The sequence below is a fragment of the Dermacentor variabilis genome, chromosome 3 (genome assembly GCF_050947875.1).
Source record: "Dermacentor variabilis isolate Ectoservices chromosome 3, ASM5094787v1, whole genome shotgun sequence".
Taxonomy (NCBI): domain Eukaryota; kingdom Metazoa; phylum Arthropoda; class Arachnida; order Ixodida; family Ixodidae; genus Dermacentor; species Dermacentor variabilis.
In genome coordinates, this window is record NC_134570.1 from 23,268,817 (window position 1) to 23,289,303 (window position 20,487).

The 20,487-nt window shown below is 46.9% G+C and overlaps 1 protein-coding gene across 5 annotated transcripts in view; it reads right to left on the reverse strand.

Annotated features, from left to right (window-relative positions):
* Positions 1–20,487, reverse strand: part of Tango5 (Transport and Golgi organization 5) — a 39,487-nt gene that overhangs the window by 13,831 nt on the left and 5,169 nt on the right. For 4 of the 5 annotated variants that reach the window (XM_075684512.1, XM_075684514.1, XM_075684515.1 and 1 more), the window contains exons 2-6: positions 10,134–10,417; positions 7,873–7,963; positions 6,487–6,597; positions 4,821–4,900; positions 2,547–2,634 (exon numbers count right to left, since the gene is read on the reverse strand). In XM_075684512.1, the coding sequence (XP_075540627.1) occupies positions 2,547–2,634; positions 4,821–4,900; positions 6,487–6,597; positions 7,873–7,963; positions 10,134–10,417 (654 nt within the window). Of the gene's footprint in view, positions 1–2,546; positions 2,635–4,820; positions 4,901–6,486; positions 6,598–7,872; positions 7,964–10,133; positions 10,418–14,613; positions 14,656–20,487 lie in introns of those variants that run through there. The other variant, XM_075684511.1, reaches the window with a different exon arrangement.

Genomic DNA, 20,487 nt, shown 5'->3' on the forward strand with positions numbered 1-20,487 from the left:
ACAGACGTTTATTATGTGATAACCCAAACGTGCCACCGTTCCTTGCTGCAGGCGGTGCGAAGCGAGTATCCCATTTTGCTGTGGCAGCATCATGTTTCAGCCTGATTTCATTTCAGTTTCCTGTTGTCGTCCTAAAGCACTACGAAATAGGAAAATGACAAAGCACGTCTGGGGTCGCTCAAGCCCTACTGGCTCAGCACAGGTCGGCATCTTGTGCTGCAACAATTCTCACCAAGTGCACACATCAGAACTTCCCGCCAAATTGCCTTGCCTGAAAAGCTGCTGATCCAGGCCAAACGTGGTGCTCCCACTCTTTCTTCGATGACTTGCATTGCGAAGGCTATGATGGAGTGGGGCGAAGCGTGCCCACAATGCCACTACTTCCAATGTTAGCATCTACGACAAGCCAAACCGTCAAACGCGGTTGTCCTCACCGAGCCACAGTATGCTCAGTCAGCAGGCTCAACAAGGCGCCCTGCAGCAGCCACATTATCTGCGCTACGTTGCAGAGAGCAGCTACATGGAACTGTAGTGCATATGCGTAGCGTTTGTTTTGAGTACAACATGGCTTGAGCGTGCTCGCGCTCACATGCTCCAGTCTGGTCGTGCTACGTGGTGCGGGCCGGCTTTGTCCTTCACCAGCTTGACCAATAGACAGTAGCCACATCCAACTAGCGCATTTTGGAGCGCTATCAGCTTAATACAAGGCAAAGTCTACTAAGGCGTCTAGCTAGGAGTGGCCAGGAGTGAGAAAGTGCTGGCATTCGTGCATGTCATCTTACCTTAAGTTTCATGTGGTTTGAGGCTAACTGAGAGTTCAAAACTATTTGGAATTAGCGAGACCAGACAGCTACAACACCGATAAGCAGGGTGGCCAAAGTTTAATTCCTACACAGGCGGCTGCGGCCAAGCATGAGCAGACAATAGTCAGCTTCTTCCAGAAGTATGTAGGAAGGAACAATAGGTTGAAGGCACACTAATCCAAACACCCTTCTTGATTGAGATCAGCTATCGGCCAATAGCAGCTGTGTACGGGAATCTGCCATATTACGAAATAAACCACCCAAAAAAATTGAGGAGCAGGCTTCTGTTGAAAAACTAGCGTCGGAGAAAACGGTGACTGCGCTCTGCTTGCAAGCTCCACGCACCATGCAAGACTGCAAAATCTGGCTGAGATGTTCGCAGCAGCGTATGCTATCCGCGGAATGTGTTTTTTCACCAAGCCCGAGGGGTGGTTTAGGACCCCTTTAACAAAACTGAAAAGTGTTGTCATTTTGAAGGTTTGTAAACACTACTACGAATTGCTACACACCATCACACAGCAAACAGCTTAGTTCAGAGATAGTATGAAGTAAATCAGGTTCAACTGAATTCCTTTAAAACTAGAACAACAGAAAGTTGGGCTAGTTGGTAAGAATTCATGTTAGAAAAAAGTGTGTAGACACGGACATAAGAAAGAAACGGACAACACAAACGCCGTCTGCATTTTCCGTTTTTCTCTTATTGTGCCTGTCTGCACACCTAACTTTTTTCCAACACGACTAACCTACAGAACTGGTTCCGAGTGCGAAATTGAGCTTTACTCAAGGGCAAAGGACTTCAAATGCAATGACCTGCATTCTTTCATTCAAAATATTTTTAAAAGCTTTTGCACGCTTACGATTTGCTCAAATTGCACAGCAAGAACATGTTTCATGGTCCGGATAATTCAATGCACTTTGCACCATTCCTTGCCCAATTTGTCAAGAAAATATAGTGAAGTTGCCCCTACCTGCACGTTTCTTGGTGTCCACATCACCCCTCCCAGTGATTAGCCCCTTAACTGGCGTGACAAATTAATAATTTTTTTTATAAGTGCAAAAAAAGAAAGAAAAATGGCGAAATTCATTGCGCATTCAAGAAACGAAACGCGTCCGCATGTGCCGAAATTGCCAAAAATTCATGTAGAGTTAACTCGTCATTTGTACTAGAGGAGGCTCACTGCGATAGAGAGTTATCTCGTCATCGGCTGTTAAGGAGTTCATAAAAACTAATTTTGAACGCCACGGTCAGCCATGCTGCAGAAGCTTGAAGTGACAAGGAAATGTCATACCCACCATGTTTTGGACATCACTCATTACAAGAAGCACAGATGAGAGCAGCTTCACATTCCTCTTCTTGGCAAACAAGGCTAGCAGAAGTTTTATAGCATTTAACAATCCTAACCGTAAAATGTGATCTCACTGTGAAACATGAGCCGAGACAAAGCAGCAGTAAGCACAAGATAATTTGTTACAGTTTTTAAGAGAAGAACACATGTCACCGTATAAGGTGCCTTTGATTTGTCATCCTGGGGTGCCCAGGGATGCCCAAAGTGCTACGCTTGCAGCTAATGAGCACTGGTGTACACAATGTCTCACGCAGTCCTGAATAGTCCAGGATGACAAATTGAACAGACACGTACACAACACTTACAGATCACGAAACTATACGGGTAACCCAGCATTAAATAAGAATCAACAAATGCAATTCAACAAGAAGATAAATAATGCATGCATTTCACTCACCCACATAAATGCTTCTAGTCTCACTTTGCTCATCACTTTCAAGATGCCTACATGGGCACCAGGACTAGACTCCTCAGGGCAGATTATCCTGCAAGCACAAATAGCCATGTTCACTCCTCATACGCATTAATGCTGATATATGAAATTCAGTCATTCATAGTGCCCCAACCACATGGGCAAATTAAGTACCACTTTGAGCAGGTGTCACTAGGCAGTAGTATCACTTGAAGGCTGTTGCATGGGAAAGTTTTGAGACACATGCTGCAGAATTCACTCGAAAGTGAGTGCCTTGTATGAGCGTGCGTAGCTCAATCCAAATTCCTCAAACTACACGATTTTAATTACAGCAGTTACAAGAGTAAACAAGAACAGCAAAAAACTAAGAGATTGGCATTTTTGCACAAGTATTGTGTATTTACTCATGCAAGTCCCGCAGCCAATTTTGGAGTGCCAAAACTTAGGAAAGGAAGCATCACCGAGTGTCACAAACATGACATGCCTGCATAGCCTCGGAGATCGCAGTGGTGCACCTGTGCAATCTCGGAGGCCACGCACATATGCTGGTTTTTCTGCAAGCCACTAGTGGATGGCACCAGTTACTCACATTCCAACAATGGCATCGTCCTCGTTGCCGCATCCCACCAAATCCCTATCAAGCCCATCTAGCATAAACTGGCTGGAGGCATAGATTGTGTGTGCTTCGAATGTGTTGGCTGTGCTGAGGCATGTTGTCAGTCAGGTTTGTGCACATGCAGCCAGAAGCATGATGCAGCTAAATTTTGAATGCCTGGCATGCAGTTTCATTTGATAACATCGTCAAGAGCCTTCAAGGCAACGGGAATCTCAAACATTAATGGATGACATGATCAGCTTTGTAACAGCGCCGATGAGGTGTACTCTTCAAATGTTAAGGGCAGCAGAAGCAATGAGAACAACTGAATACATATTCATAGTCGTTCGCCAGTGGTTGCGTAATGCTTCATTGTAGTCTGAGCACAGACAGTTCAAGGCTTCAATGAGTAGTCACAAACATGCCTAGAGTAAAACGCACACCCTGTAAAATAAACGGAGAGAAAGTGAGGGCCTTATACGAGTAAATATTGTATTCAAGCAGTGTTTGTTTCAGTCATCAAAATAAGTGTACTGCACTTCCAACGCACAATTTAAGCCACTGATCTCCACTATAGAGGGCCGGATGGCGCATCGAGCGCCCTCGACTGAAGCCAGCCTTGTCCCAGATGTTGGCACTTCACGACTTTGCAGCAGCAATTTGCGTGCACGGGAGTCTAGCATTTGTTAATTGCTTCACCTAAAATAGCTGCTTGTTGTGCCGTAAACTACTGTAGCAAGCCGAAGAAGTCTTTTGAGAAGACGTCCAGAATTTTTCATCGCAGCGCCGACAGCGTTGGTGATTGAGAAAACACTATGTAAGGAAAAGAACTATCACTTACGGGTTCACATCATCGTAAAAGTTCTTACCGGACACGTATAGACAAGAACACAACCTAAAACACGGAAAACTACGAAGAAAAATTGGTACATCCACAATACTATCTGACTGCATGTACTAGTAAGTGCAGTATAAACACTGCTTCTGGGACAACCCGCCGCATGGCACTGCACTTCTGCTGGCTTCACCTGCACCTGGCTCAGCGAGCAGCAACCAGCAAAACATAGTAGAGATCAGCGATTTAAGCAGTCACTATCACCGCATTTTGCCCTGCAGCTAATTAGACAACGGCTCCGGTGTGCAAGGATATTTTTGCCCAAGCTGTTTGTGCAAATGCCACTTAATATGTTTTTCACAATAAGAAAAGCTGTAATTTACAAATGCTAATAACTGTTCCATGTGCTTCTGTAGAACTTTTTGTAGCATCCAATCCCTATTGCTCTCAATTATGTGTGAAACTTTGTTTTACCATGTAGCAATGAGCCATCAAAATAGGACTTGCGCAAAGCAACATTAGCCTGCATTTCTGACAGAGGTTTTGCAACTTAAGCTACAAAAAGGCAGCTCACAGACAAGCACATTTGTTACCATGCACAATTCTGCTCAGTCTATCATTTCATACTTTGCACTGCCTACTGACCAAATCTAAAAGTGCCATTACAGGAACCCAGCACTATTTTGGCACAGATCAAATACTGACTGAGCACAAGGATTTTCTACACTCACTACAACTGCTACTTGGACTATGCACGGCTTACTGCAGCTAACAATATCAACAATATGGTAGTTAATGCCATGACACAATGGACATGCTGTGTACTTACTCATCAGGGTAAGGAGGTTCAGGAAAATCCACAGTGCCACACTCATGAGCTGCTAATGTTACTCCAGCTATGTAAGGGCCCTGGGGAACAGGAACAATAGGTTGTACAATGCAAACCACTATTACTTAAATATGATAAGAGACGTGCACAAAAAGGTCTGGCAGCTTATGGAGATGGGTTTGCACAAGGCTCAGCCTACGAGCGACGGTCAGAAAAGGACACGATGCTCCTCCACTCTGCAACGCACAAAGGCGCTATAGCAGGGTTCATCGACTCTCTGATACAGCGCAGAGAAGGCTCCAGTGTCAGATCACGAACAAGCAAGGGTTTATTCACCCAAGATACAGCACAGTGTGACAGTCACAGTGCTTACGGGCAAAGGCCCACAGCAAGATCGATCGAGTATGCACGCCCGCTGCACTACGGCTAACCAGGAAGCAGTCCACCAAGCATGCGAACATGGGAGTCATGGGAGCAAAGGTCCCATGTAACCACCTCATTGCAAGCCTGTGAGCATCTGCCGAGGCCACGAAGTGCTAAGTGCAAGAGAGCTCGTGTGGAGAGGGCACCAGCGGGCCACCACTCGGGAAGTCAATCAGGGCACCAGAGACACTTGCTCGCACGGTGCCGCGATCACGAAAGGGAGACGCACGGCTTGCGCTGGAAATAAGCTCCGGCGCGCTAGCCGTGTCCGCCATGTTGCTATTACGGTGGCGGTTCCCGGATATCAAGCTAAGCACAACACGTAAGCTGGGTGACGAGGCGCAGGAAGGAAACTAGATCCCCACAAGATCTAACAAAATGGGAAGACAGAGCAACTGGATACAGCTATAGCGTTGTGTTTTGCAATCTCAGGGACTATTATGTGGCAAAATCAGAGTTGCCAGACAAAAGCACGCTCACAAGTCACACAGCTATAAAGTGGATGCAATGGGATATGAGCACACATAAATTCCACCTACAAAACTAAAGTAAGATTAGTGTACATAGCCACTCAACGTTACTGGAAAATTCAAATGCCAGAGGAGGTGTTTCAGTCTGCCTCATAGCTAGTTATGGCATGAATACGTACCATGGTCCCTGGCCTTAGGATTCAGAAGCTTAAAAAATGAGCATGTTGAGTATAGCCTTCATCAAAAGTTGCCAAGCAACTTGCTCCAAAAGTTACAGTATCTGTTGCCAGGCTCTGCTACATGGCTGTAACATGCCTGGCACTTATACACTGAGGTTCAGGAGAGAGAGCGACACTGCTCCGCCACTCCGCTACACATTCCCAAACTCTGGGCCTGCGGGCCAAATTTTTACATTCATGCCAGTACAGAGCCTAAAGATATATTCTTTCACATGTTAAAAGTGGCTTCAAAACTTCGTAAACAAAGTTGGTATGGTGCACTGCATGGCACAAGCGTCAGAAAAACTAACATGAAGACAGCAAGCACTTAGCAAGGAGGAGGATGCAGAAGAGCAAATGCAAGTTGGTTACCTAGCGCTCACAACATGAACGTGACCAAGCTTGAAATTTTATGATACACAATCTTGTACATTTTATCCTTGCATAGCCCCAAATCCACAAAGGCAAAGCATGAACCTCGTCAATAAAGCAGTCATTATTTCATCACTTTTTGCCCCGACAAAACAAAATATATTTGGTACAATGTGGACCTACCAGGTATAACAGAAATGTATGTAGACCTGTCCCCAAGCCAACAGAAGACAGAACTCCAAGGCCCACCCAATAAGCACACCAGAGCATTTTCTTCTCTACGAACAGTATGTACTGCACAGAAAAGAAGAAAAATAATCACCCACGATGCCAACCTTTCCTACACACATTCCAATAAAAAAAAGCAAAACGATACACACTTTGCACCCCTCTTACACAACGATATACACTTCAGACTAATAAGACAGAACAAAGTGCCTTAAATAGAAAAAAAAAAAAAAAAGTGAGCAATGTTCCATTCTTTAGTTATATATCTGGCCCATTGGTACGTCAGTAACATGTCTGAGACAAAACTGAGTCACTACACTGTTCCAACCTGCTTGCCTATTATACTGCTGCAGAAAATTGCATCATAAATAGGGGTAGCCTCATGTTTGACTGCTGCTAGTGACAAGCACGCCACTAAGTGTGCTCAAAATGTATTGTGGAAAGTCAAATACAACAGTTCCACCAGTTTCATTTTTGCCACTCTGCTTACTTCCATTAGCCCCCCTAAAGCTGTACCAATATTGCACCAAAGGAGGAGGAAGGGTGTTGCTTGCTGCAGGCGGACCTAGCCTTGCAAATATTACTGGCAATCGATCCACCTGAATGCCAGCTATCAACTACAATACAGGCTCAAACATTTCGCAGTCCAACGAACATCACCAGGTATCAACAAGTTGACACAGAAACCAATAGATTGCGCATGTTCCAAACCACGACAGCCTGCACAGCTCACCATTCACTTCCCAACCCTGCATCGGCTCACCGTTCACTATGGAATATTAAACACTATACAGTTATGTAAACAGTTGTGGCTCCCTAGATAGCCATGTGTTGGCTACTACTAGAACACATCCTGCAAGTCCAAGCACTTGTTAGCCCTTGCAGCAATACAAAGTACATGCAGACCCTATGCATGGTCAGAAAAACTACCTAGAGGACCAGTGTACAACATATTGGACACTTCCCTGGACACACCAAAAAGCTGAAACATTGCAATTAAAAAAAAAGAAAAAGTAAAGGTGTGGTAAAAAAAGTGAAAACACAAAATACTCAGTGCCAGGAAAGCTCAAGAGTGCTTACAATTCGTGTAGTTAAACTTTGGTTTTCAGCAGTAATTCTAAGGCACAGACCAAGGAATATTTTCTGGCAAGAATTTTTCCAAAATGTACAGTAATGAACAGGCTACAATTTTTTCATGCAATGACATTTTTCTCCATGCCTTTGCCTAACACTCTTTTCTCAGCATGAATGATTGAAAGATGAGCAATAAAAGCAATGCATTGGCCATTTCTGTCACAGTTTTAACAACATTAATGCAAAGCTTATACAAGGACTGCCTACCTTTTGATGAGATCCTTCAATGTAGTAGGCAATAGTGCATAGAAGGAATACTAACAATGCAGCCATGACTTGTTTCCTATTCCGCCACAGCCTGCATGGGAGTACAACATTGTCTACACCAACAGCCAAACAAGATAAAACACAATAGCAAACACAGATTATGCACAATTAGAGTATTTGGTGCTCATTGCAGACTTCAGGCATTATTAACTAGTGCAAAAAAGACATCGGACAACAGCAAGAAGCACACAGGACAGAACACTAGACTTCAATTGAATTTTTGCTACAAAGAAACATAGGATTCATGGGATGCACAGAACCTAGATGCAAAAAAGCAATATGTGAAACCTCCAACGTCATACTGATACCATAGTGAACAGTGCACACAAAAGAACAAGGAAGAGCGAACATGTGTGGTGACTACTATGAGATTAGTTGTGGAATAAGCCTGAGGGTGCAAGCATTGGCCATGTTCAAGAACTGCTAACATTTTAACTTTGCTTCTTCACAGCGAACTTTCAAGGGAAGCTAAACGTCTAAAAAGAAGAAGCACGCATCAGATCCTGTCTGGCCCCTGTTCTGAATGACTAGCTTCTAGCACAGTGCAACAGAGACCTAGACGCCAACCTAAGGGAGTCAACTGTGTCCAAGGTGTGTAGGTATGGAGACGACTATCATGTGACCTTCTCACTGCATGCAATCATTTGAATATACAGAACTTCTTCAAGGCATTTTAGAAAACAGTCTCTCAAGCCTCACAAGAAAAAAGAAAAGAGGGAGCTTGTGAACTTCAGTTCTTAGATATGTAGGTCATCTTACAAAGTGATCACATATGCTGGAGGTACACCCCAACGCTCCAAGAAAAGCCTGCTCCTTAATTCCTCAGCACATTCCAAGCTGATCAAGCGAAGATTTCCATTACCACTTTCAAATGCGCACTCTACAGGTCCTGCCAGCATCAGATAAATGTAACCTTCGAAACACAAGTGCCATGCTTCCCATATATTGACTTTCCAAATGAACTCCTACACAGCTCAGCAAAACGACTTCGAATCAGCATTCACCAAGGAACCACCAAAAAGTAAAAAAAGCAACGTCCCTCATGCACTCCTGTAATACCATGTATTCATAAAGTCTCCCACATAGTGAAAAAAATATAACAAGTGTAGGTGCGCAGTTCAATTTTTTTTATGCAACCAAACTGCTTAGCTGCACTGTGCAAGCCTGTAAATTTGTAAGAATTAGTTCATGTTGCAATAAACACCACAGAAACAGTTTTAAGTAATGCTGCAAGAAGAACACATATGACATGCCCTCATCTGCAGAAAATTTTATATGGGACAAACTGGTAGGTGCATTAATGGCAGACGCATTACTAGCAAATATGGATGTTCCCGTTTTTGATCAAGTGCTCAGCATAAAGAATTTTAGGCACCACCACGCACTTGTGCAAATATGGGAAGCATACACCATCCACAATAATGGATGGCACACCTTCATAAGCAAGTGTGCTGCATTCCATAGGCTGCATCCTAAACTGCATCCATAGGCTCTTTGACAAATAGTTTTTAAGCATCCCGAACAATAAAATAGCTTCCTTTGACGAGTGACCGTTACCACCACATCATTTTTTAAATTCATGTATTCATTTTCAGCTGATGCATTTACACAGGCCTTTGATTTTTGTTATTATTGAGGTTATACCTTTTCCCTTAACATGTTTACAAAGTGTCTTTCTGCAGATTTGTAGTACATTAGTCTTGTGTTCTTTGCTTGAGCATTCTAGGAGACTAATGACCACATTTTCTTTTAACCACTTTCTTACGTGCCGCTTTTTACTGGTAATAACGCCTGTCAAGTAATGCAACTGTTCACCATGGATTGCCTCTTTGTGCCTTTTTCTTTCTTTTTTTTTAATGGTGCATTCTTTCCAGATAACTCGATGTTATATAACACCATCATTGATAGGCAGTGCATCTTCTTTGTATTTCTTTCTTGCCAACACTGTTTGCTACGGCACATGCAAACCAACTAGCCTGATTTCATACTCTCATAGAGTCATGCTGTCATTGGCAGTGCAGCCTGGGCATGGGATTCTAACATGAAAGTCTAGTCCTCGCTTTATTTATTTGAGGAAGAGAGTTCAAAAGTAACAGACAACTAGCCTTAACTAATTTAGCGTCCCCTTAAGCCTGTATTCAAATTTTCTGCAAATCGTAATGCCAGGGAGGGATGCGGGGAGAGAGAGGATATTTGCTCACCTGACACCCATGTCAAGGGCAAGCACAAAGAGCTCACTGAAGAAATAGCGCAATGTCATGACGGGTCTCCGCCAGAGCACCAGGCTCTTGCGGTCCACACAGCCAGCCAGCAGCTCCATGCGCAGGGCCTCTTTTTGCGAGCTGGCGGAAGAGGCCAGGCCCCCATTGGCCACCCCACCTAGGGACTCTGACGTCTTGCGCTGGCGCACTGCCAACTCTACCTTGGTGGAATCACTTGCATCGGCTGCCATCTGGTCCTGGTCCCACTTTTCCAATCGCTTCACCTGGCAGGGCCCATAAACATGCACGCTAAGCTTATCCACCAGACAGTAGGCAACACTTTATAAACACTTACTGAAAGAACAGGTACTGATATAGCCAAATATTACTGCACAATGGATCAGGCCAAGAACAAGCAATGTGAGGAAGACTGCAACGTTTCATCGGACAGAAGAATAGATAGACCTGTTTCACAATGGTCAGAGTGCATGCACAGTGGCCCTGCCAGCACCATGAGAATGGCACCATAGTACCTATTTTCACTGGTTTTCTGCTGTATTCGCATTCGAGGCAACATTGAGGGAAGCACAGAAAACAACACCATTGTGTATGTTTCCAGTCAATCTTGGGGAGAAGTTTGGGGGCACATCTCGACTCCACTCCTATAGTATAATCTTCTAATGTGCTTAGCATTCTTTGGGAGCTTCATCCAGTTTGCGGTATGTCTGTTTGTCCTCGGCTAACGTCTTTCATGTTAATTGGCGTCACTGGGTAGTCCATGGTCTAATAGGTAGAGCATCGGGCTGCAGTGCCAAGGGAGCCTGGATCGAAACCAACCACTGGACCAATGCCGGTAAGTGACCCTGGGTATGTGCCACTGGTTATGTGCTGGGAAAGGCCTTTCTTTGTTTATAGGAAAGGCCCTTTCTTTACCCATGAATTGCTGGTCAACAATTGTTTGCAGTTTTTGGATGTTAACATTAAGCGTTTAGGAGGGCGTGTCTGCTGGATGCATCTTCCCAGGGCAAAGAATTGCTTCCTTATGGCTCCATACATTCGAAGACTTAAGAGGGTTATCACCTCTATTTGCCCAGAATCTGCTTAGATTAAGTCCTGTGCTCACATGGTTTAGGGCAGCTTTAGCATTCAGATTGGCAGACATGAAAAGGCGGGTTTCCCATACTCTGTCATATGTACAGTGGCAGAGACCCTATTACGAAAAATGAAAGAAAGAAAACCAGTTCCAAGCCAGGACAAAGGCAACCCCAAGTGGTCCCCTATACAAGTGGTCCCCTATACGCACCACGTGGCGCACAGCCTGAAAAAGGTTGCGGTCAGGTATGAACTGCCTGTTGTATTCTCAGCCTCAAGAAAGCTGAGTGGATTATGCAGAAGCATCGAAAGGAAGCAGCAACTCCAGTGCAATAAGAAGCATGGCAAGCCCTCTGTGGACTGTGCTGCTGGTGTTGTGTATGAAATCCAACTGACATGTGGGCAGATCTATATTGGCCAAATGGGCTGGTGTATCAACGACAGAGCATGGGAGCACCATAAATCGTTAGGAAGGAGAACTAAGTCAAATTTGCCCCTTCACTGCAATGAGTGCAAGTGTGAGCTGTACTTGGTGATGAGTATTCTAGGCAGAAGTCTCAATAAGTTGGCATGTGAGGTACTGGAGGCCTTTCTTATTGGTAAAAAAGCCAGAGCATGTTGCAGTGACCCGTCGGTTGCCCTACAAAGAAAGCAAATTGACTTCATGCGATCTTTTTTAGGATCATAAGGACTTGATAGGAAACCGCTAGGTTTGACATGATCAGTTCTGCTTCGTGTGTTTGGTCAGTTGGTTTTGTTAGGCACTATAAGTGTTCCTGGTCATTGTTTTATTGCTTTGTTGTACTGTTGATTTTGTTTGGTTGTTTTATTGTTTTTGACTCTGCTTTTGCTATAATCACGTGACTCTGCTTTTGCTATGATTATCTGGCATTGGTATTGCTAACATATTCATCACTGGGCTTAGATAACGATAGATGTAAAATCCCTTGGAAGACAGAAGGTGCATGTGGCCTTTGGAATTTATTGGTTTTTCCTTGATGGTTAGTTGCGATAATGCCGAGTGTGCGATGGTCATGTGACAGAGTGCCCTTTATAAATTAAGAGCCCCATTCTGTTGAATAAAGAGTTGGTAGTACAGCCTCGTTCCTGTCTTCTTGTACGTTTCCTGTGTGCGTCTTTTTTGGCAGGTTTTTTCTCAATCTTAATGTGCTGCCAACTTAGGTCACTGGGTAACGTTCCAGTGGGTATGTGCCATATGTGCCGCTCTTCAATGAACCTCTTTTATGCAAACTTGGATGAACTCGGTCATGTGCAAGTTCTTGTTGCCCATGGGTAACAAGCTCACTATGTAGCATGCTTCCTAGCAGTGGCTATGTGCCACTGGTAAGGACACTTAACAAGTGCACCATTTACATGCCCATCATGTGATCAAGTGCGAATTGCATTAACGTTGCCAAACATATCTGAAGGAAGGATGAACTGCAAGTTTTTATTTTCAACTCCTGTTTCCATGTCCAGAACTAAGCGAGTTTTTTATGGTACAAACGCTTATCATGGTTATAACACATGGCACATCATAGTTATAATAACAGCGGAAGCAGAAGAATATGCCATGCAACTCGCCTCGGCGAACTGGCATAGATTCTGCGACTCCAGTGGCCACCTGGATACGGCCAAGAAGTGGCAAATCCTCAAAGCTGTCCTGGACCCCATCAAAACCAAAGGAGAAGGACACAGGGGGAGCGGTTACTACACACCTACCCAGGTCGCCAGCAAGACCTCATCGACGCCACCAAGACCAAGTGCTATGGAGATCCCGCTCCCACACAACCATGTACAACATCCTACACCAGGACAACCCAAACCACTAATGGATGAACATATCACAGAAAATGAAATGAGAGCAGAAAATGAAATGAGAGCGGCCATCGCAGCCAGCACCCGTAACACAGCGGCGGGCACGGACCGCATCACTAACTCCATGATCGGAAACCTCAGCAACAAGTCCATCGCCATGCTCACGACCTTTCTCAAACAACACTGGGAACAAGGTACGGTGCCGGCGATGTGAAAACACACACGAATAATCATCATCCCCAAACCAGGCGAGAAATTGGCTATTGAAAATCTCAGACCCATCTTGCCCACGTCCTGCCTCGGCAAGGTGTATGAGAAAATTACAAACACGTGACTACAGAGACACTTAGACGACAACAAATACCTGCTGGACACCATGTTCGGTTTCTGCGCAGGCCTGTCCACACAAGACGTACTACTCCAAATTAAGGAAGAGGTCCTCAGCAACGTTCCTCGCAGCGGCGAACACATCCTTCCAGCAATCAACATCAAAGGGGGCTTTTGACAGTGTCAGCCACCAAGGAATCCTAGAAGTACTCGCGAACACCAAATGCGGTGAGCAAACGCACAAGTATGTTCAGAGCTCCCTGAGCCACCGCACGGCGGAGCTAAAGATGGGGGACATCCAGACTCCAGTGTATCGCCTTCCCAACAAGGGCACACCACAAGGAGCTGTCGTCTCACCCACGCTCCTCAACGTCGCCATGATCGGCCTCACAAGCAAACTGCAGGACATAAAAGGTCTTCGGCATGCAATCTATGCAGACGACATTACACTCTGGACCACAGTGCCCTTATTGAAAAAGAAGAACAGCTGCAAACTGCAGCTCACGTCATCCAAGAACATGTCAGTCAACAGGTACTACAATGCTCCCTCAAGAAATCTGAGCTCCTACGAGTCTGGCGAGCCCCCAAGGCAAACACACGGTCCCCACAGACCCAACAAGAAAACTAAGGTGCACCTCAACGGGTGCGTAATACCAGAGAAGCCATTGCTTAGGGTGCTGGGCATGTGGCTGCAGTCCAACCAGCAGGCCGCACACACCCTTTCCCTCTTCAAAACCAGTGTTGAGTGATATCACACATGATCTCCCGCGAAACATCCAAGAACAGAGGCATGAAGGAAGGGAACATCCTCCGACTGGTCAGAAGCCTGGTGGTGAGCAGAATCACATACAGCCATCTCACACACACATCTCACACAGTCTGAGATTAAACAGATCGACCCGCTCTTGAGGATGGCTTTCAAGACCGCTCTCCACCTGCCGACAAGTACATCGACTAAAATATTATTGGCGCTAGAGTTACACAACACCCTCAGTGAACTGACAAAAGCCTTTTACGTCTTGCAACAACAGACACTTGCGCGGACTCACATGGGCTGGTAGGTCCTACAAGCCTTGGGCTTCCATGCTAGAACAATACGAACCCAAGAAACCAGCTCGATATGTCGTCACGTCCAGGACAGGTATCACATTACCCCAATACCATGCAACATGGACCCCAAACTACACTCCGGCAGGAGGACAGCAAGGGCCCAGTACATGGAGAAAACATTCAGGTTCCATACCACAGCTTGTTTTACGGACGCCGCCATGTATGACACGAAGAACAAGGGTGCAGTGGCAGGGGTATGCGGTCGCCAAGGCCACATTACTTCCACTGCATCGACCAACCCCTGCACGATCACCGAAGCCGAAGAACTGGCCATCGCATTAGCCATCCGCAAAGGCCAACACGCAAACAAACCACTGACGATCCTCACGGATTCCCAGCAGGCCTGCCGCAGCTTCCTACAGGGGAGAATTGGAAGACCTGCTGCACAAGTCCTAGCCCAAATAATCAAGGAGCACACTGAGGACATCACCACCCAAACCATCATCTAGATACTGGGCCACACTGGCATCACAGGTAACCTGCAGGCTGACAGAGCAGTTCGAGGATTCGTGCATAACCGAGCACTCATCACACCAGCTGCAGAAGACCCAGACCCTGTCGACCTTGAGTATTCAGCCATCATGAACTACTAAAGAGGGAGTCGCAATATGCACCACCGCATCAAAATCTAAAGACAGAGGACGTTGCTGCCTGGCACAGGCTCCAGACAGGCACTTACACGAACCTACACATATTACATCGCATGCACCCCACAGCTTACAAGGACCCTGGTACGTGGCCCGTGGTGCGGGGCCACACCAACCCTATACCACATTACGTGGGAGTGCACGCTAGAACACCATGACTCAAACACCACAAGGGAGCAATGGGAGGCACTGCTGTCCAGCTTGGCCCTCGACGGCCAGCTCAAACTGATTCAGAGAGCTGAGAAGATGGCAAGAGCCTGCGGAGCCCTGGAGTAGGGGCCCCAGCCATTATCGATTATTCTTATTCTTTTAATAAAGTTTATCTATCCTATCCTATTATAGCTGCCCTTCAGCCTGCTAAGGAGTGCTACTACGAACATCTTTTGTAACAGCATAGTGTAGTGAAACTCATTGCAGAAAGCATCTATTGCAGACACCTTTGTTCAGGAAAGTACAAAACACAACATTTCCCTTAATTTGAACTTGATACTACATGCAGAATTAGCACAACATAAGGAAGTACAACAACAGCCTAAGGTTTCCCTGCAGTCATGTACCACTGACAGCCTTTCAATATACCACAGACGGACAAGAAACCCAATTACATATTGTCGCAATACAACGCGGACAGTAGACAGGGAGACGTTCAAGAGCCGCAGAACAACTTGTTCAAATACAAAACAGGCTAGAGACAGGCCTTCTTCGTCCTCGCTGAAAATCCCACTGACCCACTAGACGAAGTCCGTTAATGTCCCTATCTTCGTTGTCTACTGCATAGAACAATAGACGCGACATTTGTCCCTCCCTAACAGAGCATCATCCCGATGCTAGACCAGAAGTGTCACTTGCGGAATAAAGGGTCTCTCACATAATTATTCGCTCACATACGGCTTCATGCGGACAACGTGCACAAGTTCAGGATGGTGCGTGCGGCGCCGCGTACAATTGGGACTATCAGGGACGACCTCGTACGCGACGTCACTGAGTCGCCGCAATACTCAATATGGTCCGAAGTATCGCCTTAACAGCTTCTCGGAGAGGCCTCGTTTTCGTATGGGTGTCCAAACCCACACTCTGTCGCCAACGTCATAGATTACTATTCGACGATGAAGGTCATAGCGCCCTGCGTCGTATTCTTGCTGCTGGCACATCCGCAAGCGCGCAGGTTGCCGAGCCTCTTCTGCTCGTTGCGTAAACACAGCGGCGTCCGTATGAGTGTCGTCAAAGTCATGTGGAAGCATCGCATCCAACATCGTTTGTACATCCCGCCCATGAACAAGGGTGAACGGAGTCATGCGCGTTGTCTCTTGTTTCGCCGTGTTATATGCAAAAGTGATATACGGTAGGATGTCGTCCCAATTTTTATGTTCAACATCCACGTACATGGAGAGCATGTCTTCAATTGTTTTGTTTAGGCGTTCTGTTAATCCGTTGGTTTGTGGATGGTAGGCGGTTGATTTTCGATGCACCGTTCCACTTAGCAGCAAGACGTGATCTAAAAACGCAGCCGTGAATGCGGTTCCTCAGTCTGTTATTACGACGGTTGGTGCACCGTATCGCAACACAATGCGCTCAATGAAAAAGCGCAACACAATGCGCTCAATGAAAAAGCGCACCACTTCTTCCGCTGTGCTTCTCTGGATTGCCTTTGTTTCAGCGTAACGTGTGAGGTAGTCGGTTGCTACAATAACAAAGTGATTCCCGGCAGTAGAAGTAGGAGGCGGACCCAATATATCCATTCCGATTTGGTCAAATGGTCTTCGAGGAACCTGAACGGGTTGCAGGAGGCCGGCTGGTTTCGACGGAGGCGACTTGCGCCTCTGGCAGTCGAGGCAAGTGCGGACGTGATGTTTCACGGTGGTGTTAAGTCTCGGCCAGTAGTACCTCTGCTTCACCCTGGCCAACGTTCTCGTGTAGCCTAAGTGACCAGAAGTCACCTCGTTGTGACAGGCTTGAAGTACTTCCGTATGAAGAGCTGCAGGAATGACGAGCAGATAGGGGGACCCAGTCGAAGAAAAGTTTCTTTTGTAGAGGGCTTTGGCTCGCAAACAAAACGACAACAGGCCTCTTGCGAAAACTCTAGGCGGTTTCGCAGATCTGCCCTCTAAGCAATTGATGAGCTCAAGCAACTCAGGGTCGTCCCGTTGTTGTTGGGCGATGGTGGATGTGTCCAGAACACAAAGAAATGCCGAGTCTTCTTCGGGTGGAGCAGATGACTCTATCGGCGATCGAGACAGGCAGTCAGCATCCGTATGTCGTTTCCCCGACTTGTGCTTGACAGTCATGTCAAACTCTTGCAGCCGTAGGCTCCAACGCACAAGTCGTCCCGAAGGGTCTTTAAGGTTTGTCAACCAACACAGGGAATGGTGATCGCTGATAACTGTGAAGTGGCGGCCATACAAATATGGGCGAAATTTCATAACAGCCCATACTACAGCGAGGCATTCCTTCTCAGTTGTGGAGTAATTAGCCTCTGTGCGTGAGAGTGTTCTGCTTGCATAGGCAAGTACTCTTTCTGTGCCCTCCTGCCACTGCACAAGAGCAGCTCCCAAGCCAACATTGCTGGCATCAGTGTGGAGCAATGTAGGAGCGGTCTCATCAAAGTGAGCAAGCACTGGAGGTGTCTGGAGACGTGCCCACAAGTCAGTGAATGCACCTTGCTCTTTGTCGTCCCCATACAAAAGCAACGTCTCTCGTAAGGCGAGTTAACGGCGATGCAATGCGAGCAAAGTCCGCAATAAACCGCCGGTAATAGGCACAGAGGCCCAGAAAGCACCTGACAGCCTTTTTATCAGTTGGTACTGGAAACTGTGCTACGGCCGCAATTTTCTCAGGATCTGGGCGAACACCTGCGTGGCTGACGTGACCAAGAAACTGTAGTTCCCCGAAGCCAAAGTGGCCCTTCTCCGGCTTCAGGGTGAGGCCGGCGGATCGGATGGACTGCAGAACCGCTTCAAGCCGTTGGAGATGTTCTTCAAAAGTTGCGGAGAACACAATGACGTCGTCCAGGTACACAAAGCAGGTTTTCCACTTCAGACCCGAAAGCACAGTATCCATGAGGCGTTGGAATGTAGCAGGGGCAGAGCACAAGCCGAAAGGCAAGACTTTAAATTCGTATAGGCCGTCTGGCGTCACAAAAGCAGTTTTTTCACGGTCTCTCGGATCTACCTCGATTTGCCAATATCAGCTTTTTAAGTCCATTGAAGAGAAGTAACACGCGTGACGAAGCCTGTCGAGTGAATCATCTATACGGGGAAGCGGGTACACGTCTTTCTTTGTCACTTGATTTAGTTTTCGGTAGTCCACACAGAAACGCAAGCTGCAGTCTTTTTTCTTAACTAGAACTACAGGAGATGCCCAGGGACTCGTTGATGGTTGAATCACGTCGTCTTCCAGCATTTTTGCCACTTGTTGTATGGCTTCATGTTCTCTGGGAGCCACACAATAAGGATTTTGGTGAATTGGTCTTGCCGTATCCTCTGTAATTATCCGATGCTTCGTTAGAGGCGTCCGTCCGACGCTGGACGTCGACGCAAAGCAGTCATTGAACTTCGACAATAGCGTGAGAAGCAGCTCTCGTTCGTGCTGCGACAAAGCAGTGCTGACGTCGAGTGCAGAAAATGGGCCTTGCGTAGGTGCTTCTTCGAGTAGCGAACAGCAGCCTCGAACATCCGCAACACCATCAAAATAAGCCACAGCCGTGCCCTTTGGAAGGTACCGTCGCTCTGTGCTAAAATTGGTTAGTAACAAGTTAGTGCGCCCGTCGGTGACATTGACGATTCCTCGTGCGACCGAGATACCGTGAGTAAGCAACGTGGTTATTTGGTCGGCAACTCCCTCGCAATGAAACGGTGCGTCACATGCTACCGTAACAAGGGCGCATGATCGAGGTGGGATGACGAAGTCGTCTTCTGCTAGACGAAAGGAGTTGCGTTGTGGCGATAAGCAATGGACCAAACCAGGGCTCTTATAAAACGTCACCATGCGGTCCGGACTGTTAATTACGGTGCCGTATTCTATCAGGAAATCCATTCCAATAATCACATCCTTACAGCACACAGGAAGAACGATGAAAGTGGCCACGAAAGAAGAATCTCGGATGCTAATTCTAGCAGTACATCTTCCAATAGGCATCAGTAATTGCCCGCCTGCCATCTTTATATGGGGTCCCGTCCATGGCGTCTTTACTTTCTTCAGATGGAGGATGAGTTCCTGACTCATTATAGAGAAGTCGGCACCAGTGTCGACTAACGCTGTCACCGGCTGTCCATCCACCAAAACATCAATGTCGGCGCTCACAATTTCTTCGGTGTCCGGGTTTATCGGCTTCACGTCATTCTACGGCGAGAGTGTCGGGGGCTTTTTATTGTCTTGCGGTGGGCCTGCAACCTTACCCCCAGAGGTCGCCGCCTTCAGTTTCCCCGGCGTGGGCGCAAAAGTACGTCCAGTAGGGGAAGGCATCTGACGTGGAGGGGTTGGAGAGTGCGACCGACGGCCGAAATCGGACTGAACATGCGGCACAGATTCGTCATTCGGGTGCGCTATTGGAGGTCCCTGAAAAGCAGTTTCGTCACGGCGTAGCATGGAGTCGTCATTTGCACACCGACCATAGGACCATGGACGAAAAGGTCGAAATGATGTGTCGCGATGCCAGCAATGACGCGAAATGTGGCCGACGCCTCCGCAGTGAAAACAGCGTGGGCGCCTATCACCGGTGCGCCATGCATCGGATCTCCGAAATTGCGGCCGTCCCGTAGTGTGGTTTTGCGGCGTTGAACAAGGTGCTGTGAACGGCGGCTGGTGGTATGACTGTAGCTGCGTGACGGGCGTGCGCCTCGAAGCCTCCTCTTGCGACGGCGACCAAGGAGCGACTGTCGGAGGCTGGTGGTACAGCGGTGTGGTTGTAACGGGTGGTGGACATCGGACAGCGGCTGCGTAGGTGATAGGACGCTGGTGATCTTGCAGATCGGCTGCCGGTAACACTTGCCTGATTTTGTCATGCACCACTCCGGCGATTAACGCTACGGGTCTATTCACTGTCGGTGTCAGAATCTTTTGAATTTCTTCTCTGACAAGTTCTCTGACCAATTCCCGCAAGGGGTTCCGATACTCGCCAGTCACTGCGGCGGCATTGATTGTGGTGCTGGAGGACAGTCGATCGTACTGTCTGCATCTCTGATGAAGGGCCTGCTCAATAGCCGTAGCCTCTTTGATAAAGTCAGTGATGGTGACTGGTGGATTCCGCACAAGTCCCGCGAACAACTGCTCTTTTACACCTTGCATGAGGTAGCGCAACTTTCTTTCTTCAGACATTGTCGGGTTGGCTCTACGAAAGATGCGGGCCATGTCCTCGGCGAACA